This window comes from Larus michahellis, chromosome 4, assembly GCF_964199755.1.
Source record: "Larus michahellis chromosome 4, bLarMic1.1, whole genome shotgun sequence".
Lineage (NCBI taxonomy): Eukaryota > Metazoa > Chordata > Aves > Charadriiformes > Laridae > Larus > Larus michahellis.
The window spans coordinates 47263240-47290848 of NC_133899.1; the positions used below are offsets into that span (position 1 = coordinate 47263240).

General features: G+C 44.4%; 2 protein-coding genes across 2 annotated transcripts; one reads left to right on the forward strand and one right to left on the reverse strand.

The window, feature by feature from the left end:
* The first annotated feature begins 1523 nt into the window (after positions 1-1523).
* C1QTNF4 (C1q and TNF related 4) lies at positions 1524-20880 on the forward strand. The gene is made up of 2 exons (XM_074584342.1): positions 1524-1992; positions 19350-20880. Exon 2 carries the CDS (start codon positions 19355-19357, stop codon positions 20456-20458), a length of 1104 nt encoding a protein of 367 aa, XP_074440443.1. The 5' UTR covers positions 1524-1992; positions 19350-19354; the 3' UTR covers positions 20459-20880.
* A 252-nt stretch (positions 20881-21132) lies between these two features.
* Positions 21133-26790, reverse strand: FAM180B (family with sequence similarity 180 member B). The gene is made up of 3 exons (XM_074584343.1): positions 26594-26790; positions 24599-24678; positions 21133-24044 (listed from the first exon to the last, which is right to left on the reverse strand). Exons 1-3 carry the CDS (start codon positions 26658-26660, stop codon positions 23601-23603), a joined length of 591 nt encoding a protein of 196 aa, XP_074440444.1. The 5' UTR covers positions 26661-26790; the 3' UTR covers positions 21133-23600.
* Positions 26791-27609: the final 819 nt, after the last annotated feature.

The window sequence follows — 27609 nt, forward strand, 5'->3', positions numbered from 1 at the left end:
TAGGCTATGCTCAGGATGAGTATTCTCATCTCCTGCGAGTCAGTGGTCCATTTATTCCTCCAGGAGCAGTAAATTGGGTGTTGAGTAATCTGTCCTTTGAAATGTGTAAAGAAGCTGTTAAGAGAGCACAAAATATGTTTAGCCAGCAGTACCAGCTGGATGCAAGCCCATCCAGGATACTCTGTTCAGCTGACAGCTGTTACCAGAACCACATGAGGGTTAGTCTCTAACTCTCTCATGCCTCATTCTGCTTGTCATCATCCCCATTGTTTCGCCCTGTAGGAGGGGAGAAGGAGAAAGATATAACATAGGGATGACGCAGCAGCTGGTGGGTAGAGAGATAGGGAGGATTTGTACAGTGACATATTTAATATGATGTGCACACCACAGTAGACATGCTATTGGGGAAAAAAAGTGGAAGTTATGCCATAAAATACATCCTTGCACAAAAAAGGAAATTACTTCCTGGTCATTCCACCTGTCAGTCCTCTTCCTCTCTGAAGAAAGCTATTCATTTTTCTTTTTTCTTTTTCATTCTCCCACTGTCTATTGTGGGGATCAGCCTCCTGACTGGTACAGGGGTGCACCTGAGCTCTGACACCTTGTGAGGAAGGGAGTGGAAAGGGGTTATGTGAAAAACAATTCAAATGTGTCGGTGCACAGGTCCAGCACTTGCTGCAAGAGTGGACAGTCCTGGTGCCCGCCACAAGAGGGGTAAGTGGAGGTGGAGGCTGGAAAGCAGAGCATGCCAACACAGGGTAACAAAGGCTGGACCGTCCTCTAGGAGAAGCATTACTAGGTGCCCCATCTGTACTCTGAGATGAGTACATTGGCATCTAAATTTCTCCCATAGCAGATGGGTACAGGAGAATGAAAGACCTTTGATGTTGGAGAGCTAGGACTTTTTTTAAACATTCAGATCTTTATATCTTCTTTATGGAAGTCAAGATTTTGCAGGGCAAACAATAAACTTGCTTTACAAAACCCCAAATTTGCTCTTCGACACAGAACAGTAATGCAAAAAACCCGCTATTTTGCTGTCAGCAAAAATCAGTGCCGACCTTCGAAGAAACAAGTAGTAGCCTTGTTGTTGTTAGGTGATGATCTGAGGCAAGCCAAGCTTTCTAGAGAGCTTTTGTTGGACCAAATAACACAGTTGGTCTATTGACAAGCTTTTGGACTCACAGATCTCCAGAGCAGGAGAAGGTCAGACATGAACACGGTCTTGGGTGGCCAAAAGCATGTCGTTTCCCCCAGTTACATTCTGTAGTCTAACGCTATTACCGCTCCCCCATCAACCTGCCCGAGGGCCGCCGGGGTGGGAGCGCTGCCCCGCCGGTCGCGTCGCCCGGGACCGGAGGGCTCTGCTCTCCGGCCCCGCCAGCCCACCGCGGCCCGGCCGGTCCCACACAGCTGCCGCCGCCCCCTCACCGCCCGGTCCCCCGGCCGGAGCCCCCGCCGGCGGCCTGTCCCGGGAGGGGAGCAGTTTATGGCGCTCCCCCTCGCCCTCCCTCTGCCTCCGCAGGCGCCGCTGGTGCATAATCCCACGGCGCCGTCTTCCAGCGCCCTCTCCTCCCGGGAAAGCAGCGGGGAGCCCAGCCCGGCTTCCTCGCCCCGCCGCATCGCCCCGCCGCCCCTTCCCGTGCCGGCCGCTCACACTCCTCCCCCGCCCTCAGCGCCCGCGGGCGCCGTCGTCTCACGGAGGCCGGCTGTGACAGGGGCTCCGAGCCCCTTCGCCCCGCCGCCCCCCTCCCCTTCCCCTCTGCCGCCCGCCCCCGGGCCCTCCTCCCGTCACTGATTCGGCGCCGGAGCCCCGGGTGCCCGAGCCCCCCTCCCCTCTCCAGCCCCGGCCCCCGCCGCCGCGGTTCCCGAGCTGTCAGTGCGCAGGCAGCGCCGCGGCCCCGCGCACAGCCCCGCGCCGCCAACGGCCGCCAACCGCCGCCAACGGCCGCCAACCGCCGCCGACGAGCCGCCAGCGCGGGGCGGCAGCAGGTACCGTGCCGGGGAGTCGCTGCTGGCAGGGCCGGGCTGCACCTGGAGGGCCAGGGATTAAGACTGGGATTCCTCGGCCGGACAGGGGTGATGGGAGGGGGGGCGAGGGCGGGCCTGTCGTCCGCGGCGCCTGAGGGGAGGCCGTCGGTGTGAAGCGGTGCCCCGGCGGCAGGGGGGTCGTCGGGGCTCTCACGGCGGCGGCCGCCGTTCTTGGGGAGGCGGGCGCTCGGGACACGCCGCGGTGTCCGAGCCCGTGGCCCTCGGGGCAGCAGGCAGGGCGCGGGCGGGCTGCGCTCCCTCTCCCTTCCCACCGAGAGGCTGGACAATAGCGGGGAAAGCCTGAGTTACCCTCCCTCGCCCCTTCTATTTCCAGTATTAAATGTCTAGAGTTCAGGTGGGAAAGGGTATGAAATTTTGGCCCCGTTTAGCACGGAGCCGTGGTTGGAGAATCTCCCAGGGGCCGGCCATGGGGAAGGGCATCCTGGAAAATTCCCACAGGGCTAGATTCGCAGGTGGGAATAAGCGTTAGTCTTCCATGGATCTCTACTTTATTTTCCCGGGGGAACTGAGTCCCAAGGGTTTTTCCAAGAGCAGCATATGCGACTGATTCTTCAATGTACAATTTTCTCTCAGATAATCTATCTTAATCCTTCTCATGTATTTGGCAATCCCACAGTCATCTCCTCAACCCACTCTCTAAAAGCTCCCAGGGAAGTGGGTCAGCATCTCCAGTTTCTGTCACTCAGTGAGTTTCTGCACTGCTGACTGACTAGAAGGCAGCATTGTGACCCTTCAGTTTATGCACATACCGAATGAGCCGTACTTCAATTATTCATGCTGATGCTATTGCAACCTTCTGCAGTTTCTCTTCTCCAGGGACATGATGTGTAACAAGACTTTGAAATACTTTGCCAATGAGGCTGCAGTCCTATCTAGGCATATGGCAGCTGTTTGCTTGTCTAGCCATTCTTAAGGGTTAATTTATAGCAGTAAAAGGTATGTCAAGGGAGGATGAGGATTCACAGTAGGGCAGCGTTATCCTCAACATTCCTTCTGTTCCCCTCTAAAAAGCCATAATTCAGAGTACTGAATGGTTAGTGGACTAGGCTCTACAAATGAGTTTTGCATTTTCCATCTGGACAAAGTAACACCTTCAAAGTACGTTTGGTCTCCATAATGGAGAACCTGTGGCTTTGAGACAGAGTTGATTTGAATCTGATAATTTGTCAGTGTGGTAGACATTTGCTGTTTTGTACATGGAGAAATAGATGCAGAAATGAAATACATTGGAACCAGGGGTTTGGCAGCAAAACTTGGAATCTCCTTTGTTATTTATGTTTTACTAGTGTGATCATCTGTGCATTGTGTTGCACTAGCCAGAGAGTACTCATTGAAAAACTGAGAACCATTCATATCCTCCCAATACAGGAGGCTGGGTGGACCCACAATGGCAGCAGCTATACTTGTGGAAATACAGCATAACTGTACTGTGACCTGTAGTCAAGTAGGTGTATGATAGCTTTTATATCCCCTTTTTAATAATAGACATATTTCCTAACAGCAGCAATGCTGACTGTTGATTGCCAGTTCTTGGAATACTCACTCTTGTATCAAATAGTAATGTAGGTGAACACAGGCACACAGAGAAATACTGTATGTCTAAGTTGTAAAGAGCCATGATAGTTTGAACCTTCTGTACATAACACCCAGTAATATGAAGACCAGAAGAAAAAGAGGCCAGCGCTAGTGGAAAGTGAACATGCAGTGAGCCTCCAAGTGATCACTGTCATTCTGCCACAATTTCCACATTCTTACGGTTAGTTATAGGCAGAGAGCATTGAAATGAACTAATCTGATAGTGACAGTAGATTTCCAAGGTGAAGAGTACCTCTGAGAATATAATATTCTCAGCTGAGAAACATCTCCCTCCAAGAGATACTCATCTCTATATTGACTCTAAGGCATGAGACAGAGCAAAAAATAGGGCTTAAAATTGCTAGAGTCTTAAAAATGCCAACGTCTAGGGCTTTGTTACTAGCATCTGAGGTCAGATGTTATGATTTTGTGGGTTTAACTCCTGAACTCTTCCATTCACCTGTCCTTTTAAATGCCCAAAGTATGAAGTGTATGTTCTCCTCCAAGGCTCACAGTTAAGGAAAATGATGCTCCACTTGCCTTAGAATTACAGCATACTGACTAGTCTGTAGAGGTGAGGATCTTTGTACTGTCTTGAAAGACACATTGAGGCTTGGCAATTTGATAGTTCGTCATGCCATATTTAAAAGACTCACTCTGATTTTCCCCTAGTAGAGGTTAAAAGCTTCAGGTCTTGCTTCTTGATTGACACACAGAAATTTAGTATAGATCCCAATTGCCCAGCAAATCCAAGCTGAAATAAAGTCAGGACTTCATTTTTCCTTTCAGCATTCCTTTATGTTTTCCTTTGCCCTTATCCCAGGAAAGGAAATTTTCCTGATGCTCAAATGAGATAAGCCAGTAATACACAACTGCAGGCGCTGCTGGCTCTCTTGTCACTCCCTTGGCTCCCCCTGAGAGCTTTCTTGTCCCTGTAAAGCCTCCCTCTAGTTGCATACTTCCTCCAGACAGGTTAGAGAACAAAGGAGGAATTCCTGCGGCATCTAATCAAAGGTCTGAGGTTTCCAGCAGAGGTAACACAGCCAGAATCGGGAGATGATCACAGAGCAAGCAGTAAGTGCCTACTCCAGAAGCTAATAATTGATTACTAGGATCCCATTGGGAAACAGTACAAATTCATAAAGTCCTGTTTCTCCCTCTTCACCCTCCAGCTGGTTAATTCATCCCATGCATGCTTTCTGCTGTTCCAGAGCCTCAGCCACAATGCCAGGAAAACCACCCATATTGGGTTAAGGAATCTGGAAGACTATGGTAGTGGTTACTGAAATGGGAGCCACAGCCAGATGAAAGAGTCAAGCCCCTGTTTTCAGAAGAAATAGCAGATCATCTTTATTCCGATGTACACAAAGGCTTACTATGTGTTATGTGCCTGCTTGTGACCACCACAGCTGGCATTTGAGCTCTGAGTAAAGGAACCTGCAGTTCTCTGGTGAGGAGCAAAGAAAATGTTTAGTCCATTGAAATCAAATAGCTGCCTCGGTGCATCTCTTCCCATGTGTGCTGCTCATGTAACTACAGAGAATGTAATAAACGATGACATTTCAAATATATCCCTAAGTCCATGAAGAGAGCTGGTCACATCTTTCCCATTCATTGTTTCAGTATTCCAGCAGGTTGTAACAGAATTGGCTTTTGTTCATTTTACATATTAAAAGATATTTGTGGCATAAGAGTGAGAGATTTAATTTGTGTTGGTTTGGGTTTTTTTTTTTTAATAAAAGTTGAGATTCTTGACCGCGGTTGCACATTAGTTTAAATATTTGCTTTGGTGGGGCACAGGGCATAGCAAGTGAAGGAGGCTATAAACCAGGTAAACATGATTTTCTGAACAGGAAGTTCTTCTTTAAATAATATCAGAAGGTTCAGAGCTCATAATCTATGTGCTTTTAGTTTGTGACAGTCCTTCAGAGAGGCCACAAGCTGCTTAAAACTGATATGATAGCTGTGTCAGTGTGTCCTGGATCTGCTTTTGTTCTGTGTTTTCTTAGGTGACCTGGATGGTAATATAAAGGGTGGGTGTATCACATTTGCCAGGGACATAAAGCTGTGAGACTTAAAATATGCTGGAGGAAAAAATTATAATTCAAAATTATTTAAACAAATTGGAAGAACTGCTAGGAAAAGAACTGGATGAAATTTGGTAGGGATAAAGGCAAGGTACTGCAATAAGGCGGGAATAACAAACTGCATAAGCACAAGAGAAAAGTAAATGACTAGACTGCAACGCTGCAGAAAAGAATCTGAGTGTTATGATAGATCACAAGCTGAACATGAGTCAATGTCATGCTGTTGCAAATGAAGGCAAACATATTGCTAGGATATATAAAAGACATATAGCCTGGAAGACATGTAAAGCAATCCTCCTGCTCTGTTCAGCATTGCTAAAGCCTCAGCTTGGAGGCTGTGCGGAGTTTTGATTATTACACTTTGAGACAGGTGTGATTCAATTGGAGAGAGTCCAGAGAAGGGCAGCAGGACTCATTGCAGGTCAGAAAAATGTGACCTGCAAGATGATTTGAAATAAGTGAAATTATTTAGCCCAAAGACCAGAAAGCTGGCAAGGGAATACTACAGTCTTCAGATACAAAATAGAGGAAGGAATGATCTTTTCTTTGTGCTCATGGTGGGTGGAACAGAGAGTAGTAGTAGCAGAAAGAAAGATTATTTGACTGCAGGAATAATTTTCTAGGACCTAGAATAAAAACTCTTGAATATTTGGTCTGGGGAGGTTATGAAGACTCCATAATTTTAACAAGAAGTTAGACAATTATCTGTGAAGAATGAAATTAGGCGAGTGATGGGAAATTAGGCTATCATGGGAAAGCACCTTGGACTATATGACATCTTGAGTTCTCTTTTAGACCATTCTTCTATGATTTTATGAAGAGAACATGCTCATTTCATGTAAATGAAATAAAAGCTGTCTGCTGGCCCTGTTATGATGTTTGTCTGATATCCAAGGGCAGCACAGCACCAAGAACACAGTGCAACTCTTTCTGAAAAGAGCCCGCAAGAAAAGTAAGAATGTACTAGATGATGGTTACATCTTCTCCCTTTTTGGAGAAGATGTAGGGAATGGGACATTCTGAGTTCCCTGGAGCAGATACTTGACTGGGTCTATGAGTGCTGAAAACAAAGATATGGAAGAAGAAAAAGGAGTGAATATTAGCAGTAGCAAAATGATCTGAACTGAAAATACAAACCCTTCTAGTATTTCATTCCTTGAATGAAAGACTGCAGTCCAAAAATGCTTTCTTAGAGATAAAATGGAATAAAATAATGGAATTCAGAATAGGAATAAAATAAAGCATAGTTCTACAATTGGTGTTTTTAGGCATTTCTCCAGGGTAAGAAAATCTGGGTCCTGTAGTATTCATGGTTTAACATACATTGTTTAATATAAATGGAACAGACGGTCCCCTGTGCATGCTGAAAAAATGCTGCGTCTCTGTGAGGAGACAGGTAGAAAGAAATAAGAGAGCAATGATCGTCTCTCTTGGATGCTGCAGTGGAGAGCTGCACATAAGATCCTGACTAGAACATGCTTTGAGTCCAACCAAAGATTTTTTTAATCCTCTAAAAGGAAAAGGATTTTTCACTCTCCCCAGGCTTTAGACCTTTCTACTCAGACAAAAAGAAAAGCTCTTAGAGAAGTTAAAGACATACTGAGAGGAGTGGAAGTGGTTTTTATACCAGCTAGGCAATGGGGAATTTTTGCTATGAAAACAGGTACTCTCTGGGACTGAAAGGCTGCAAAGCAGCAGCTGCAAAGAATCTGTGTTGAATGAACAAGACAAGGAGAAAATGAAGAATTGGGCCATGTTTTTAGAAGGCTGTTTTCATGGAGCTGTTGCTCAGTGAACTGTAGCGTATTAACATTATAATCTGGTGTCGTTTAAACACTCTTACACTGGAATTATCCATAAATTGATGGAAAACCTCATATTTTGATTTACTCTGGGACTCGTGAGCACAAACTGTGACACTATATAAGCTCTGATTGCTTTTCCCTCTGTCCCCATCTTCCATTGCTGCTTGAACACTTTGGGGAAAATAATGATTTGCTTAGAAAGCCAGTCACTTGATGCCCCAGATATTTCAAAGTAAATTCACATCCCTTCCACCCAAGGACTGACCAGTGCTTTACATTAGCTTGTATTGCTGAGTTTATTTCATCGCTCCTTCTCGCATCCTGCCCTTTGCTTTCTTTTCCTCTCGTACGAGTATATGAAACCTAGTCTTTACTTGGGAGACAGAAAGGGTGTTCAAAAGAGATCTTACTGTGACTCAGTGCTAAAGGAGGTTCAGCTGTGGAACAAGGTGGTTCTGGAAGGAGATAAAGCAAAGGAAAGCTAATGTAAAAAATCTCCTTTTTCCTAGTAGGAGGAGGCAACAAGGTGTAGGGGTTGTTCTCTGTGAAACTTGGGAGGATATCAGAGAGAGGCTGGGCAGAAAACTACTGAACGTGCTGGAGGGGGTTCTGCAGATGGTAATCTCCTGTTGGAAGCTGTTGATAATTGTCTTGAAAAGGAAAGGTGTTAGACAGAAGTAGCTAGAAGGAAGGTAGGGGGCTGAAAGAATTTGAGTAGAGGGAGAACTGGCTTGAAATATGAAATGAATGTGAACATTTGGGTTTAGGGTGCATGGCTGAAATTTCTCAGTGTGGTTGTGAAGAAATTGTGTAGGCTATTGCAAATGGCACTTCTGTCATTATGAGCTGCATATTTAATGCAATGTAATGATATCTAAGCCTGCTTTAAATAAAGCATCGGCATAACAATGTTCAGAGCAGCCACATCCTTCATGTTAATTCTTTTTTTTTTTTTCTTTTATATTATGTCCAGTTGAGGTCTCAAAGTTAGGTAAAACCTGCCATCTTTATTTCAGTATTTTAGCAAAATTCTTTTCCTATAAGCAAAAATCAGAGGCAGCAGCTTCAAGCTGTCAAAGGCGATTTTGCCTAGGAGGAAACTGGCCAGTCACGCTGATGAGTCTGGAATCTGTGAACACTTGACAGGCTCTGAGCGCTTTCTCACTGTGAATGAGGAACTGATGAGTGAACAGCAGTGTCCAGCAGCGCTTTTTGATGGTAATGCCAAAGCCTTTTACCAGCAGCTTCTCAGTGCAGATGGAGTTTTACAGAAATAGTCACACAAGCGTTTCTACTGACATTATGGGGAGACCGGCATTTTTTAAATGCTGGAAACAATATAAAGCCAGAAAGCAGATATGGGAAAACTTTGTAAAACTATGTGTATATTGAGGAGATCATCCAGCAAATGCTTCTCCCTGTCCCTCCAGCCAGGGCAGTAGACCCTGCCTTGTGGGAAGGAGCACCTTTGTGTCAGGTTGTCACAGAAAAATCCAAGTTCAAAAGCACAACTGCGAAAACTTGACTTGTACAGGGTTTAAGGGAGGTACTTCATAGCTCCCTGTTGAAGAAGATGACAAGCTGATTAAATCCAAGGAGTAAAATATACTCAGAGTTTAGAAGGTGGAAGCAGAAACTGGGGTTTTCATGAAGATATCCGCTATGAATTCACAGACTTGAGATGTGTCATTTGCAACAGCTATAGCCTTCTGAGAAATAATAAAATGGCTAAAAAACTGAAAAGGCCCAGGTTCCAGCTATGTATAGGCATTCCTCAGACAGGTCTCATTACAAGAGATTTGGCAGGAAAGACCACTGGAAATGGGGAACTGCATGTAGCTGATTGTGAAGGGTCAGTATTAGCAAACACAAAAACAACTAACTTTGCTAACTTACTTGGCCACCTTTAACTGTGTATCTGTAGACATAAAAGAAAGAATGCTGCTGGGTTTAGAATTTGATAAACATAATTCATGAAAAGCAGTTGATACTAAAGAGCCCTATGTGTATTGCAGAATTTCATTATTAATCAAGAACTTCTGTACAACCCAGGGCGAGCCTGGGTCTCAAGACTGACTGATGACTAAAATGGGGGTAGTTACATGCAATGATTATTCTTTAAACGATTGGCTATGAAAGCGACAGCATTGTCACGTCAGACAATTAAGGAACACGACCAGAAAAAAAATCCATTAGTGTATGTGGACTTTGACTGACACCTCTCTTTCCCCAGAGTTTGGCAGAGCAGGGTTTTCATTCTGGAATAATCCTGGCCACAGCTTTGGTGCAGAGTGCATGACGGTTGTTTCTTTTCAGTTCTCCAGCTGTAGGCCTGTGTCCTGACCCAACAGGAGGAGGAGCAGGAAGGAAGATGCCAGAACAGATACGGAAGATACACAGATCTTAATGCTTTTGGTCACCTTCTTCACTAAACTAGAGCTCAGTGAATTTCCAAATTGAGATGTTGCAGCATGTTGGCAGTGAAGAGCAGCGCTGCAGTGCAATTCATAGTGTTCTCTGAGTATCTTCACAGTAATGAAACAGCAGGGCATGAAAAGAAATTAAGGTGATTTTTTGGCTGAGTGTGATGGCAGATGTTAAAAGACAGCATGTTTTCTTGCCTTACCTGTCAAGACAAGAAAAAAAAATGCACAAGGAAAGCAGCATTCCTGTAGGCAAATGCCGCAGTACAGATAAGAGTTTTTTTCAGGTGGATATGCAAAGCCTACTGTCAGAAAATATCTGTCAACTGCATGTAACATTTTCTTAAAGTATGTTATAGTGCAGCCTTTGATGGATAAAAAGACCAAAGCAATTACGTTTCCATTGATAAAACATACTGTTACAAGTTGATCCATCGAGCAAAGGGAACTGAATCTCATCCCTACTGAAAGTTTGCTGTTAACTGCAGGTAATCAACAGGGGGACCAGAGACACCCAACTTGTGAACACCTTTGGTTGCATTGCTAGATCAGATCTTAGCAGTCAGTGAACTCAGACATGACTAGGAAACAAAAAATGCATTTTGTTGTCCTCGTATTTATTCCCAGCTGGCACTCAGCTATCCATTAGTTCCCTTGGGGGATGATTGCTGGACTCCACAGGCTCATCCTAACTTGTGATTTGGTGATCAGACAGAAAGAACTAGCATATTCCCTCTAGCCTTTACCCAGGTGGGTGGTGTGGCAAGTCTTAGAGCAATGACTGGAGGGCAGCATTCCACTGAGTGGGGGAACTGGTTGGAAGCAACTACTGCAGGCAGAGTTCCAGGAAAAATGAGAATTATGAGTCCATTCTAGTGACAGAGAGAAAAAGAAAGTATGGATATGCAGCTAGAGAAGGAAACAGAGAAGAAAAATCTAAAACTTGTTCCTTTTTTTGATTAGGACCTTACATAGCAGTTAAATTAAAATCATATATTGGCTGATAGAAAGTGCAGGAGCACAGACTCACAGAAGGAAGTTGAGGACATAAAACCATTACAGAGAGGACAATGAATAAACCTTGACAGTACACTACAAGTTCCAATATCTCTTGTAATACCTCCACAATCTCATATACAACAGTCTTCAACAGGTAGGTATAACACAAAAGTTGCCATTCCTGTAATGAAGAGACAGTCAAAATGACTTTCCTGTTTAGTGCACTGTTATAGTTTGAGGAACCCACAACAATTTATTGTCATTTAGACAATTATTCTCTCACCTAATGACACCTCCCCACCCAGGAAGGGGAATCGGGAAAAAACAAGGAAACCTGAAGGTTGAAATATAAACAGATTTAATAGAATAAGACTAAATAATTAACATTAATAATACTAAAGAACCAATATTTATCCTGATACCAATATAAAACATACAAGGATTATACTCAGCCAATTATATCAATAGGAAGCTGTGCACTCCCAGTAGTGAACAGCAAATGTCAGACACTGTGGGGTAGTGGTCAACGGCTCCAAGTCCAGATGGAGATTGGTGAAAAGTGGTGTCCCTCAGGGATCCATGTTGGGACCAGTACTGTTTAATATCTTCATCAATGACATAGACAGTGAGATCGAGTGCACCCTCAGCAATTTTGTGGATGACGCCAAGTTGAATGGTGCAGATGACATGCCTGAGGAACGGGACGCCATCCAGAGGGACCTGGACAAGCTTGGAAAGTAAGCCCATGTGAACCTCATGAGGTTCAACAAGGCCAAGCGCAAGGTCTGGCAGCTGGATCGGGGCAACCCTTGGTATCAATACAGGCTGGGGGGGTGAAGGGATTGAGAGCAGCCCTGCCAAGAAGGACTTGGGGATACTGGTGGATGAAAAGGTGCACATGAGCTGGCAATGTGCACTCGCAGCCCAGAAAGCCAACCGTATTCTGGGCTGCATCAAAAGCAGTGTGGCCAGCAGGTCAAGGGAGGTGATTCTCCCCCTCATTGCCCATGTCCCCTATCCTATGTTTTCTAGACTGTAAACATCTTTTAAGAGCTCTTCTACGGAGTCCAGCACTATGCAGCTCAGCAGGCTACCAGCTTCTTTGCAGACTACCATAGTTTAAATATCTTAAACTAGGTGAGAAGTTTAAAATAAAATCATCCCTCTAACTAAGTCTTGTTCTTTTTTAAATAATAGTTTCCCATTTGCCGTTGGAATAGCCTGAATTGTGCTGCTCATGCTCAGCATTCTTCCTGATTAGGTGTCTATCGGTCCAGCAGATCCGTTGCTGGGGCAGCCTGTCTGGCAGTGTCCCTGGGTTTCATATGGTTTTACCTCCACAGCCAAAGCAAAAAAACAACAGGGCTTCTGTGAAAATGTTCTCCTGCTACATGGTTTCCAGCCCAGCCACCTGGAACAGTGAAATTGCCCTCTACTCCATTCTCTGAGGTCTCTGTGCCTTTCTCTCTCTTTAGAGACAGCTTTTGCACTGGTGAGTCTGCCTTTTGGGACCTTCCTTTCTCTCTGTCTTAACTGAGATCTTTATGGTATATTCTGCCATAAGTGTCAGTTACTTTCTTTTACCTGTCAAAATACCTCCTGGTGTTCCAGGCCAGACTGTCTCTGTTAATCCTTTTCGCCCTTGTGATCTGCCTTCTGGTGCAGCAATCCGTTTCCTCCTGGAGAGATGGGACGCTTCAACAAAGCCGTGTTCCACAGGCTCAGCATCTCTTGTGCACACCAGGAGAAAGAAATGCACACATAAACCAGGCTAAAAAAGGAAATTAGGTTTGGGGGTGGGAAAAGAGGTAGTTTAACTTTGGCATTACTGTAACTATAACTGTCAAAATGGTCTCAGTGTTTTATGTCTAAAGGTGTTAAAAAAGCACTGTACAGCAACAGACTTCTGGCTTTCTAAAGCTGTGGTTTCCAGTCCTCTCCGTCCTGTGCTTTGACAGAAACTGTTTATCACTGAACTCGTTCCCAGCAATGGCTAGTTTTTTTCACTACTTACTGCTGGTGTGATTTCAATGACAGCTTATCAACAGTTGGTTTACCTGCATGTGCAGGACAACTTTATAGTATTCAATACATTTTATGAACTGTAGTTTAAACTCAAATGTTCTAATAATGTTTTCTGTTCTTCTTCTTCTGATCAGTGCCAGAGTATGTTTCTTTGCTTTACAGTTTTTAGTCTTGTTTGCTTGAGGAGCGTGTATGTGGTGGGGAGTTAGATTTCTGTAACTTTTTCATTTACAAAAGGTTGTGAAAAAAATTATATTGCATTTTAAAGCATTAGGCTGTTAGAATAACTCCCTGCTCCCGCCTAGGGTTTATTCAGCCATCTTCTCCACTGAAACACCACTTTGTCTGTCTAAATTAATGTTTTTTTAAATATACATAGTAGCCAAAACAGAAGACATGGTGTGTCACCCTGGCACTTCAAATGTGTATAACAAATTTCCTTGAGCGCTGTTATAGGAAGAAAAATCTTAATGTCAGAACTATTGTGTTTCCATTTTGATCAGTGAATATACATCATCTTATATATCATCATTTTAGCTTAATCAGAGTTGTTAAGGCTTTGGTTGAAATACAGCAGGTTTAATTAATATTCTGAAGTGCAGGCTACCATTAGAGGCTTATGCCAAAATGCAGACTCTCCATTTCCTTTTCCTGAGTATGGCTGGAGTTGAGGCACTTCAAAAGAATTTTTTTTCTCTCCACAGATATTTGAGTACTCGGAAACTGGTTTATTATGTTAAAGGACTCCTTTGACTCAAGAAAGTATTTAAAATTAAGTACTTTCTATATTAATGCCATACAGTTCTGTTATTCAAAGTCTAGCTTATAGTTTCTAAAAAGCATCCTGAATGCTGCGTCTGAAGCAAGTTTTACTTCTTAGGATTGTTCCAGAGTTAAAAAACCCACATTCATCAAAAGCAGAGGAAGGCCAAAGTCATAAGTGAATCACACAGATTTTTTACAGATTTTGCTTTTGAGGATCTGCTACAATTAATTTCTCCTTGATGTTGGAAGAAGTGATGCATTTGCATCATTATCTGATGCTCTTAATCTGTATTGAATGAGCGGAACAGACAGTATGTGGTATCTGGGGAAAAAAAATCCTGCTAACTATAGTCCAGGAAGGCTGTTCATTACACAGGCTTTCACTGATTCAAATAATTGAAACATTTGCAGCTGTCCTTAACTATTAAAGTGAGAGCTAGGAAGAACAGGGCTTTGCTCTTGCAGTTTACAGGATTTTAACAACTTTTACTAACAGTTAATCCAACTGCACTGCTTCACTTTTGTTTCATATCTCATTCTTCAGTGATCTTCTGGATAAAACTCCCACTGAAATTAAAGGAGTCTTGCCTAAGGTCAGACTAGAGAATCTAGCTCATTAATATTTTGGAATAAAAAGAAAACCTTGTGAGTTTTACAAGAAGATCTGGCCTGCAAGTCTAGAAATGGGGTGACCTTTCTATTATTGAAAGTCCTTTTGTAAATCCATGGATTTCAGTATAAGGGTAAAGCTAATTGTCTTTCAACTGGTGGAAAGGACAGAAAAAATCACCAGGACAGAAAAATTTCCAGGACAGAAAAAACACCTCCAGCAAGCACAAAGCTATTAAAGTCTTGTGGGTCATGCAAATGGTGAATTCTGCCTTTTAATTTTTAAAAAAGCTTTGCAACTCCTGTTCTGCTATGTGAGTCGCTACCATTTTAGCCCCTTCTTTCCAGGTCATTAATTTAATGTCAGTGCCTTTGAGAACTGCTTAGCTCCAGCATGTGTTTTGTGCCTCCTATTCAAACTCAGTTTCGTGACTTCTTCCCTGTGGGCTGCTGTCCCTGTTAGTGCTGTCTGGTGTAAAGGCAGTAGCATACCTTGTTTATCCCGTGGGTCTACTTACCTTTGTTGCATACATCTGTGGTGTTACCACAATAACGGTAGGGTAGGGGACAAAGGGCCCTGATTCAGATGTAAATGTAATGAGAATAACACAGCTGATATGTATGACATATGCATGGCCCACGCTGAAGACCCACTTTTCAACTCCAGCCAGGGTCTTTCACCTCACTCTGCAGTTTTAAAGCTTATGCCAGAGCATGAACTTAAGGTTGATATCACAGTGTCCACAGCCAGCCTCACATCCCTGGTGCTATCTCTTCCCTGCTGGAAGAAAGCTATCCCCATAGAAGACTTGGGCACCAGAAGCATTTGCTGGGGGAGCAACAGAGCATTTTGGAAGCTTTATCTTTCAGACACAATGCTAATACTCAAGTCCAAGAGTTGCCATGAGTTGCCTCTGTTCATGGCAGCCCTGTAGCTAGCTGAGCCTTCCTAATGAATGGCAAATTATTCTTAGACCGGTTTAGTGTGAGAGGCAGTTATTAGATACTTTCTAGATTATTTTAAAAAGATAAAGAACCTAAATAGTCCTGAAAGTGGTGAGTGGGAGCTGTCAAGGAAACAACTTGCTAATGGAAACACAGCATAATTAACTGCTTTATTTAAATGATTTGCCTGTAAGTTATTGAGAAGAGCTGATAAATAAGGGACTGCAGCAGCAGAAAGTCTTTGCAACTGTCACTGAGTGATCCAACCTTTAATAAGTGACCTTATTACAGGGAAATTAGCTTTGATACAGGAACAAGGATAGTGGTCATTTGAAGGAACATAAGGTCAGAGTCACTACAGAGTTTATTAAACTGTTTTGTCTTTTTGTGGTTTTTTTGGCCAGCAGTGATGTGCTTGCAGTATATTCCCTGACTCCCGGATACGCTGAGTGAGCTCTGGAGCACAAGCAGCACTTTAGAACCAGGCTGGTTTGTGTGGTGCAAATACCAAATCCCCTGCTGTCATTTCTTGTCTCAAGAGCATGCAGCCATGTAACAGTCATCCTGGTTCTCCATGTAGCCACACCACGGTGGTCATTGGAGTAACAATGGATGAGTATGAATCAGAAACATCTAATAGCCATTATAAGTTTGCCTTTAGGGCTTAGTTTTCTAAGCTGGAAGCTGAACTGAGCCTGCCGTGCTAGATGTAGCACTCTGCATTCTGCAAAAAAAAATACTGCTGAACCAGAGGCTGAGCTCACCGTGTGACAGTTTGAAATTTAGTTCTTGGTGGGATGTTAGGGCCTATTAGTATTGTTTAAATGGCAGCAATAGCCAAATGCTGTACAGAGATGGGAAGAGAGAGAGTCTTTGCCCTGAGGAGCTCGCAAACTAAATGGCAAAGTGAGGAAAAATAAAGACAGCATGGAAGCAGATGCATGGCAATTAGCTATGGCTTAATAGTTCCATTGAAAAGGCTTTATTAAATTTATTTGCTGGATGAAAGGTAGTCTGTCTGTCAGACCTGTCTCCATGTAAGCGGCATGGCTAGGGTTAGTAGCAACTGAATTTTCAACCAAGAAGGCAATAACTATGGGAATCGGTTATAGAATCAGGAATCATGACTTAGAAGCTCTCTCATCCGACCTCCTGCTGAAAGCAGGGCCAACACTGAATATAGACCAGGTTGCTCACAGCTTAATCCGGTCTGGTCTTGAAAACTTCCAAGGATGGAGATTTCACAATCTCTCTGGGCAAACGTTTACATTCTTATTTGCCCTCTGCATGAAATTATTTTGCTTATATGTGGTCTGAACCTTCCCCTTTGAATTTTATGACCATTGTCTCTTATTCTCGCATCATGCACATCAATGAAGAACCTGTCTCTGTCACCTCAGTAACCTCTTCATAGGTACTGGAAGGCTACTAAATCCCCCCAAAGCTTTCTCTTCTCCAGGCTAAACAAGCCCAGTTCCCTCAGCCTCTCCTCACAGGGCAGGTGCTCCAGACCTCAGCCATCTTGGCTGCCCTCCTGGCATCACTCAAGTGCCAACTAAAGGGTAATAATCACTGCCAGTGGTTACTGGCTATGTTCTGTTGATGCACACCAGTGTGCTGTCATTATTTGCAGGGCACAGCACTAACTTAGGTAAAAATTATTGTTCCCCAGGACTCCTAGATCCTTTTCAGTAGCACTGCACCCCAGCCAGTTAGTCGCCAACCTATACCAACACACAGGGTTAGTTTATCCCAGGTACAGGAATTGGCATTCATCCTTGCTGAATTTCCTTTCACTCCATTCCTCCAGCCTGTCTAGGTGCTTCTGAATAGCAGCTGTGCCTCCAAGTGTATTGGTAAATCCTCTGTTTTGGTGTCATCTGCAACGCTGATGAGTGGGCATTCAGTCTCCTTTTCCAGGTCATTGGTAAGAAATGTTAAAGAGGACATCGGAAATTAATTATTAAACACTAGCCCTTGAGAGTGACAACCCAGCCAGTTTTTCACCCATCTAGTAGTCCACTTATCTAGATTGTAACATCACAACTTGGATACAGGAATGATCTGGGAGACTGTAACAAAAGCCTTGCTAAAAGGTAGGCAATATCCACTGGTCACTTCTCACAAGAAGGCAATCAGTCTGGTTAGACATGATCTGCCCTCAGCTGATCATGCTAAATGTGATGTCCTTTGCCTAGAAATGTGTTCCAAGAAGAGTACTCCATGATTTTCCCAGGGACCAAAGCAAGGGGCTAACCGGCTGGCCTGCCTGTAGTTCCTCAGGTTCTCTCACTTGTCCTTTCTGAAGATGGGTGCAACATTTGCCTTTCTCCAGTCACCAGGGACCTCCTTTGATCTCCGTGACCTTTTAAAGATGATAGAGAGTGGCCTCAAAAAGTCATCAGGCAGCTCTCTCAACACCCTTCAGTGCAGCCCATGGGGTCTCGTGGATGTGTTCAGGAGAAACAGGCTAAGTCAGGAAGAGCGTTCTCAATTCAGGGGCATGGAGGAAAATACTGACATGTTTGTGAGAGAAGTGATCTAATGTAAAATTATGACATGGGTGGATGGATATTTCTTTTTGTCTTTGCTAGCATGTCATTTTCTTGTAATTAAGGGAGAATCTAACTCGTTCTTGTGTTCATATCTGTTAGAGATACATTTCAGATTTTGGTTTTATTCTCAAGTGTGAAAGAGCAAGGATTGTAGGTCAAGCTGAATTCCTGTTGGTGAGTGATTCTAGGTGTCACATCTTGACAAAAGAGGAACCCCTTTGCCACCTCACAGTCTATGTGGATTCCATCTGCTTTACTTCTATTACTAGGCCATCCCAGATGATTCAAATATTTGCCCTTTTATCCTTTTTAATTCAGGATTTGCCTTCACCCCTCCCCCCAATGATTAGCATGTTTTGCTCCTGTTCTGCTGGTCTGTGAAATCATTGTTTGCAGGCTGGCAAGGCACCAGTTCTGGGGTGACAGATGGGGCAGACTGCAAACCAGGCAGTTGCCTCCCAGCCTGAATGATATTTTAATAAGCACAGAGAGGTGACAGAGAGAGAGGCTTCTCACTGGAATGACTGGCAGTTTTGTTTTCAGCCTGAAAGCACTAATAGATGATTTTTGGCCTCAGTCCAAAAAAAAAATCACAGAAACTAGAAGCAGAAAATCCCATTAGCTCCTAACTTATCCTTCTTTTTTAAGGGTCAAAGAAGTTTTTCCTCTCCAGACTATTATCCACATAGGGAGCTATTTCTCTTTTTTTGGTATTTCAGTTCTCTCTTGGGGATTCTATACTTTGGGAGATTTGCCTTTTATGTACCTTTTGTTTCCCTTCTTTTTTTCATTTCATTCATTTTCTCCATTGTCTTCCTTCCTTCCTTCCTTCCTTCCTTCCTTCCTTCCTTCCTTCCTTCCTTCCTTCCTTCCTTCCTTCCTTCCTTCCTTCCTTCAAGATTGCCTCTTCTTCTAGTTTCTTTACACTCTCACAGATTCATGGTGGAGTCTGTCTGAATAATGGTGTCTACCAGCTTACTTGGCTTCCAGCTTCCACATGCTGTGAAACAGCTGGTGCAGTGCTAGGCAATGTCATCTGCATGGGAATCTCTAGAGCGTACGTCCTCTTCTCCCTGCCCTTCAGCTGTATCTCAGTTGTATAATACAGGGTCTGTGTAGGGCTTTGTTTCATCTTCGGTCTTATGAATAAAAGCACTACAAAAGGGAGCTCTGGCAAAGCCCCAGCAAGCCCTGAGATCCCTCTGCATTGTGAGCAACACAGTGTTTTGCAGACAAGCAGTAGGATAGCCAGGCTTTCAAAGAAGGTTCTTTTTCTTCCTACAAGTACAGGGGAAAAAGGTCCAGCTCTCACTAGGAAAACATCAAAATGGTGCTGGGATTTGAGATGAAGTATGGTCCCGTACACTGGTCAGAGAATGCACTGGAAACTTCTCAGTATTTGGACATAGACCTTCATGTCTATTTATCAATATTCAGGTCTGGGTTTCAACTGGAGTATGAGCTGGAAATTAATGGAATTCATACTAATATGCTTCTTTTTCCTTTCAGATACAATGATGATGCTGAAGGTTCAGATCCTGTTTGGCTTCCTTTGCTGCATGATTTTTCTGGCTACAGATGGCTTCCCAGCAGACACCAGTAGTGAATTTCGCTCTGCTTTTTCTGTGGCCAGAACCAGCAGCATGGAAGGGAGCTCTGAGATGGTCATTACCTTTGACAAAGTGTATGTGAACATTGGCAATGACTTTGATCCCAAGACTGGATTGTTCCGCTGTCGGATCCCTGGAGCCTACTACTTCTCCTTCACTGTTGGGAAATACCCAAAGAAAAACTTGTCTGTCATGCTGATGAGAAACAAGAATGAGGTACAAGTGATCGTGTATGACGAACATCACCGCAAGGAACGGAAGGTAGCCAGCCAGAGTGCTATGCTGCAGCTTGACTATGGTGACACAGTTTGGCTACGTTTACATGGAGATCCCAAGTATGCTCTTTACAGCAATGTGGGCCCCTATACAACTTTCAATGGCTACCTAATCTATCCGGACACTTCTGCCTTCTTTCAGAATACTCTTAGCTCTCAAGAGCTGGAACCACGCCATCAAACTGTTCAGCAGCTTCCCGGAGAGCAGAATGAATCTTCACAGCAACATGTGTTAGCTGATCAACCAAACAGAGAACAAGACCCTCGCTCTGCATTTTCTGTTGCCCGCTCACAAAGTCTCCTGGGGACGGATGACAAGCAAACCCAGCATGAGCCAATCACGTTTGACACAGAGTTTGTGAACATTGGAAAAGATTTCAATTCCTCCACTGGCATCTTCTCATGCCGTATACCTGGTGCATACTATTTCTCCTTCACCATTGGCAAAATGCCCTTTAAGACTATGTCAGTGAAACTTATGAAGAACCACAATGAGGTGCAGGCCATGATCTATGATGACAACCACTCCAAGAGGCGAGAGATGCAGAGCCAGAGTATCATGCTGCCTCTGCAATATGGGGACACCGTTTGGCTCTACAGCCATCAGCACGATGGCTACGGTGCCTACAGCAACCATGGCAAGTACATCACCTTCACAGGCTTCCTGATCTACTCAGAGGCTCAGTCAAAGCAGCTTCCAGGTGCCAGCTCACCCCAAGGGTCAAATAATTAAATGCAGGTGTGAAAGGAGCATAAGAAAAGCCAAGGTGCCATGAACTTGGGTAGCTCCTCTTTGAATACCATCCTCTACTTTGAGCATGCTATCATGTGTCCAGTGCTTTCCTTCTGCTGCACACTTGTGCCCTGTCTGCAGGGCCACTGCTGTGCCTGCCATTCATCCATAGGAAGGTCATTACAGGTTGTACGTGTGTGTCCTGTGTTGGTGTTTGATTTAAGCATAAAGCATGATGTAGTTTTGGGGCGGGGGTGGGGCAGTGTAGTGAGATGCTGAGAATCAGAGAAACACTGCAGTAATGTTACTGCAGATCCCCAGCACCCAGAAAGCAAAGGATGCGGTGACTTGCCTTGCAGATCTGGGGAGGGAATAAATGTAATGAAAATTAATGTAATAAAAATACAAAAGATGTAAAATTTTCTCAGGTTGGAATTTGTAGTTACTTGTGGGACTTGTGTGCTTGTCACTGGCTGAGGTACCAGTTCAGGAGAGAAAGATGCATGGTGATTGTATGAGCTGCAGTATGCGTTACTGAGCTAATTTGTCTGTGTACACTCTTTCTTATCATTTGTGTGTGTGGAGTGTTGGTACCTCTTATGAATTTATTGCAAGTTTCACAATATTTGGTGCTTTTCTGAATCTGCCGTTGATGAAGTCAAGAAGCTGTGTTTGAGAATCTCAGTTTCCATTTAATGAAAATAATGCATTTAGAAACAAAGTAGGCTTTTAGCCCTTGTAGTAAAAGATGCGGGCTCAAATCTGTAAACGGATCATCCTCTGTAATCTCCGAAGCAAGGTAAGAAGAATAAAAAATGTATTTTTAAATTTCTTAATATTTGGATCAGGAGCAGGGTCATAATGTGTAAGTGTGAGTAGTATCATGCCATGCAATGACAGTGTTGGCTGCAGGGGCGTTACACTCTGCAGAAGTGAGTTCCTTGAACCCCAGGGTATGGCTAACCTGCCGTATGCTCTATCGGTAACCCAGTGCGAACAGGATCAGAGGTACCATTAAGTGGTATTTTCAGCTTGTGCATTCCAGCGTTTTCTTACACGCTGTGTTCTGCCGAGCCATAGTGCTGCTGTAGAGAGACTGGTGTGGCTGCAGAGGGCACTGGTGTGATCCTTCAGGGCAGCCGGGACTGATGGTGGGATCCATTCAGGAGGGTGGTAGGAAAGCAGGAGGCTGGAGGCTTCGTTGTAGTGCGATCGGTGCTGTTTCAGTCGAGCTAAACCCTGGTTTGTCTCCCAAAATACATAAACTGCAAAAGTACTTCATCTTGAGCATGCATGAAACTTTGTGACATCACTTGAGTTTCATTTATAATCTGCTTAACAGATAGCAAAGCTTTTAAATTGATCCTAACAAAACCCAAATTCAAAACAGCATTTGCATCTGAGTCACCAAGCCAACCCCCTCAACCTTTATCCAAACTCTCATATAGCTCTGACTGTGTATTCTCCAGCAAGACAATATTTTCATGCGCTACTGCCCCCCCAGGTCAGCTTTTTGATTATATTCTCTGCTCAAACTGGACTTGTCTGCAGCTATTCCCTGCTTCCATCTCTCTATACGTACCTTAGACATTAAAGACTGGGGGCATATTTGGGAAAAGGATGAAGGGTAGAGATTGGAGGTATGTAAAGAACCAGCATAAGAATAGAACATTAGGTGGGACACGAGTTTAGGAGAAGTTATACTTCAGATAAAATGCTAATCTTAATTCCTACATCCTTTGTGAAAAACAAAACCAAAAAAATAGAAAACCCCCACCCCAAACAAACACACACACACCAAAAAAAACCCCAGAAGCCAAAAACTAAGCAACAAACAACCTGCTTCATGAACTGCGTAAATCTACCTTCTCCTGTCATAGCGCCAACCTGACCTCTAAAACCATTCTCTGTAGCATCTTGCTTCCAGGGTTCTTATCCCTGCCTCTCCATTTCTCCTCTCCATCTGCTGGGTGCAACAACAGCTTGGAAAAAGAATAACTAGGTCAAAAGCTAGCAGTTCCCACTTTCAATGTCACACATGCCTTCTTTGTTGAGCATGGAAAGTTAAGAGTATATTGATCGAAAGGGAAGTATGGAACCCATCATCTGAGTACATGCAATGAATGTTCAAAATTAATGTATCTATAGTGGCAGCAGAAAACCTAGTAGAAATGAAAAAAAAAATAATCAAAACCTTCCCGAGTAGATAATATATTTAATTACACACTGCAATGTGTAAAACAGAGAAAGGTTAATGGTCTCTTTCTATAAAATAATCGTATTTCTGATTTTGAGGATAGAGATTGTGTATTTATTATGTTTGGCTTGTAAAGTGCCATAGCTGTACAAAAAAAACTTCATAGAAGAAGTAAAATCTGCTGAAGAAATAACTAGGTCACGATCCTTAGGAATTTAAATGAGATTTAAGGAAGTATATTCCAAACTGGTAACTGACACAAAGCAGGGTACATATGTAAATATGATACGCAAATACTAGAAATCTTCATGGTATACATATATTTTCAGGTTGATTTTTAAAGAAAAATGAGTACATGAGATGGGAAATTACTATGGACACATAAAATGTGATGCCACATGAGAAGAAAGCTGAAATTAAATATGTGACCTATATCACAAAACGCAAGAAAATCTGCTTAGCTGGTTACTGGAGAGGAGAAAAGATACTGTATTTGGCTGAAACCACAGCGGGAATATAAGGAGGCTGAACTGAATTATCTAAAATGAAGTCAGCTAGGATATCAGTGTAACATCCTGGAAAAAAAACTGCCAGGGCATCTCCCCAGTAAGCAGCAGTGATCAAGACAGATAACACATCTATGTAACACATCTATAGGGGACACATCTATGTCCCCTTCAGCACAGCCCACTTTAAAAAAAAAAAAAATGAACAGGGAAAAAAAAAAAAACAAACCAAGAAAGGGGAAATGCATTTTATAGTTTCGTCCTATTTCATTTAAATATAAAAGCTTGTGTATGAATCCTTAGATTTATAAATCCTGCAGAAAGCAGGACAAAAAGCAGGGCATATTTGTACAAAGTCCTGAATAATGTGGAAAGCATTCAAAATAACGAAGGAAGCGGCTGAGGTCAGGTATGTCCTTTACTACGGTAGTTTCCATAATTAAGTGTCTCTCTTCGTCCTGGCCAGGTTGGAAGGATAGGAGTGTTTCAGGGATGCTAAATGGGAGGGCTTCTCCTTCCAGGGCCAGGAAGCCAGGAGAAGGGTGGTATTTGCAGGGCAGAGCCCCTTGCACAGATCACGAAAGATTTCATCGACCAGCTGAGAGAAAAACCTAATCCAGAGGTTTTTATCCAGACCTTGCACGGAGCGAACCTGGTAGGCACAGTAAACACTGGTGAAAAGGAGACGATCAAACTCTGTTAGAGGCAAGGGGGTATCAGTCAGTGAATAATATCTCAGATGCTGCTCAATCTCCAGCGGTGTTTTGGGAACTTCATCCTCTAAAATCTGCAGGAACTGCCGTGCCGGGCGCAGGGAGGCCAGCTCTTCATCCTGCAGCCGGATTGTCCCGTTGGCCTGAATATCCAGCCCTCCCCAGAGGATCTGGAAGAGAAGAGCGGCCTGTGCACGGGAAGCTCAGCACAAACCCCCCACCAGTTCTAACCCAGCTGTAAAGCCATCTGCAACGCTGCCAAATCTCAGGACGGACCGAGAGGCGGCTGCTCCCTGACTCACTGCCCACGGCCCGCCCAGTCCCACTCCATGTCCTTCTCTGCCAGCCCCACACCCCTTTTCTGACCGGCCCCACACCTCGGTTTCCCTGGGGGACTCATCCAGCTCTTGCCTCCCGCCCTGCCTCTCCTGCCGCAGTCCTGCCCGCCGCAGCACCCTGGTGCAGCAGCCCTAGGTGGGCAGGTGTCCCTTGTCCCACCCTGGAGCTGTGAGGTGCCGTGGAGGGGGTCAGAGCCCCCTTTAGCTGCACCCCGCAATGGGAGGGAGCACAAACGCAATTAGGGCATTGCCGAGGCGTTTTCCAGGCGCTCCCGAAATCCGGCAGGAATGAGAACAAGCAGAACGTGTGAGTTTTTACGTGCAAGCAGGTGGGAGCGCAGGTGCTAACAGTGCCTTGTCCCACGGGCCCCCAGCGCCCAGGAGACCTCTAACATGACGTTGGCGTCCTCTGGGCCACGATGGGGTGTGTTGGCACCGGCACCGTCCCTGCTGTGAGGATGTTCATCTGGAAGACATTAGGAAGAGTTTGATAGCACAAGACCACAGCCCTTCCTGTTTATTTTTGTCATTTGGCTGTCAATAATGTCTTCAATATTTCTGAGCTGCCACTCATAGCTTGCCAAACATGACAGATGCTGACCACAGGATTTTGATGAGCAAAACAGGCTTTTCAAGAGAAGCAGAAGTGGTGAGAGGAGGCAAGTGTGAGTTTTCAATGCGACGACCCGTAATCCTGCCAACAGAGCTAAAGCATACAGTAGCAAAGGCGCTTGCTTTGACAGGCAGCAGGGAAGCCCCTCTCACCAAGTATGGGTGGGTTTTGAACTGACGGGTTTTGGTTGCTCGGTGGTTTTTGCTCGGAGAAAGTAACGCTGCCCAACAGAAGGAGGGTGCTGGGACCCTCCTCAAGCTGCTGGTGAAAACATAACCTGACGCTTATCCTGGTTTTATACTTCTTCCCTGAGCATCTGCTGCTGGCAGGGGCAGAGTGTGAGGGTAAAAGAAACTCGGTCAGATCCATCATGGCTCTTCGCATGTCCAGCTAACTCCTTGCTGGCCCACCCACCATCATTTAAACTGGGGAATAATGAATACGAGTCCAGAGGAATGGGAGTTTATTAATACGAGAGTCATATTAATCCCAAGAATTCTGCAGTTTTCTTTTACTAATACTTCTGATGCTTTAACTTTCTGCATTTTTTTTGCCTTCATTATTTCTTTCTTTTTGAAAAAAGGAGACGCAAGTAGCCCCAGTCCCAGACTGTGAGAGGGAGGCGGCAGCCTCTCCCTTCTCTGCGTTGATCCCCATAGCTGTGCAGCCAAGACCCTCTTCAACTTCTTACAGACTCATCCTTCAGGACAGGAAAGATGAGATAGGAAGAAAAAAGAAAAAAAAAAGCTCATATAATATAGTAAGCTCTCTGACACAGTTTTCTCCTTCATTTTTATATGGATGAAGGCTTTTTTATATAAAAAAGAGGGAGGATTTATGTTCAGTACTCCAGAGTTAAGGTAAGCAGGTGCTTATAAAAAGTAGAAAAACTATTTAATACTGTATGTGTGTGATGACTACTACCAAACCCCGCTTCCAACTTTCCATTCTTGATTAAAGCTTTTCAGGGAGATGTATGAGCTGCCTGAAGAAGTGCACGCTGCCACCCCTCAGGCTGTGGAGGTTTGTTTCTTTGCACAGCTGCAGGCTCCCTGATCCAAGCCAGCTGTGGCTTTGGAATGTGAGCAGGGATGTAGCTGCTCTTTCCTACTCCTCCATGGGTGTGCCAGCAAGGCTTTTAGCTCAGGTGAGGGTACTACATCATCTGAAAATTTCTTTGCTGGGCTTCTCCCTGCTAGCTGACCTCCTCTGTTCACAGATCCCTCTACTGAGAGACATCTGATTGGCTGCAAAGTCAGCGAATTTGTTGAATAGCTGCCAAACTGCTGTTATTAGTAGTAACTCTCTTATAAATATATGCAGTGTTAGAGTTTCAAGGAGAGTAAAACAAAAACTAAACACAGCACAACAAATAACATATTGAAATAATAACGTAAATGTTCTTTGGAGAGGGGAAAATAGTCCCTTATTTACTTTATCATTCAACAGTTTGGGGTTTTTTTCCAAAAAGTATCTAGAAAAATCCACAAGCATTATTACAGGAGCAGGCTTTTTCAGTGGAGACCCAAGAAAACCCTGCCACCAAACATAGCAGCAGGTCTTCATCCCGCAAGCAGGGACAAGCGTCTCCCCACCCCCCAGGCACAACCCCAGCTGGGACTCCAGCCGCCGCGCTCCCTCCCGCGCCAGCACAGCTAGCGGAAGCGTTTAGCCACATTGGAAGAAGGAGGCAAAGCGTGGCACCGCTGGCATCGCGCGAACACTTGCCGAGCCAAGCAGCCACCCGGCTAGCAGGTGCGCTTCCTACCTGTCAGCCTCTGGGATCCAGCAAACACGCACAGGATCAGCCAGGCGTTGAGCTGGACCCGGGCCATGGCAGCCCTGCCCGGTGGCAGCTGCCACCCTCTCCCTAGACGGTGCCGTGCCTGAAGCAAGAGCCGTTCGCTGCGGCTTCTTCCCTCGCCGCCGCTGGTCCCAGCAGCCTCTGTTGGAACGGATCCATCTTTCTGTGTTCCTGGTCGCAGCCCTGGGAAGGAAGGGCTTGCAGTTCAACTTGCTGACCTCGAAGGATATTTTCCATCATATTTTGGAAACTTGGAAGGCTTCGTTGTGGAGTTTTTGGCAGAATTGTTTACGCTTCTTTTCCAAAGACTGAATTCCCACTGCAAGTTTTACACAGAGCTATTATTTGCAATAAATTTCACTACACATGATTGCCTCTGAAGAAGGGAGGACCTCCTGGTCCCTTCCACCTCCACACAGTGCCTCTGTCACATCTCCGTGACACTTCTGCTCAGCTCCTTGGCTCCATTTTCAGTTTTCCTTTTTCCTGACTTTGAAAATGTGCAAACAATCCTGAAACTTCACAAACGGATAAGGCCAGCAGACTGTGCCAATGCAGGAAAGGGCAGTAGCAGCCAAAATAGACACGCAGGCAGAAGAAATGTCACTTGTTCAGTTCTGTACCAAACCTCCTGGAGGGAGAGCTCAATATACTGACCTGGCAAACAGCAAAGGCCAGAGCCAGCCAGGCTTTAGCACTTCATCATCCTCTCCTGTGACAAAGCTCCTGTGTTATGATGAGCACAGTCTGCCTTAGATGCTGTGAATTACACGGACAAAACTTGATCTGATTCCCTTTGCAGCAGATATCTGTTCTCTGCACACCTTCTCACTTGTATTAGTGCCTAATGCCCAGTCAAGCTGTTCTGTATTTCTACTCTGTATGGCACAGTATAGTCCTACGTTCTCTAACAGGTTCTGGGATGCCAAGGTTAATATAAATATGTAATAATATATATAAATAAGTAAAAACACCATCTC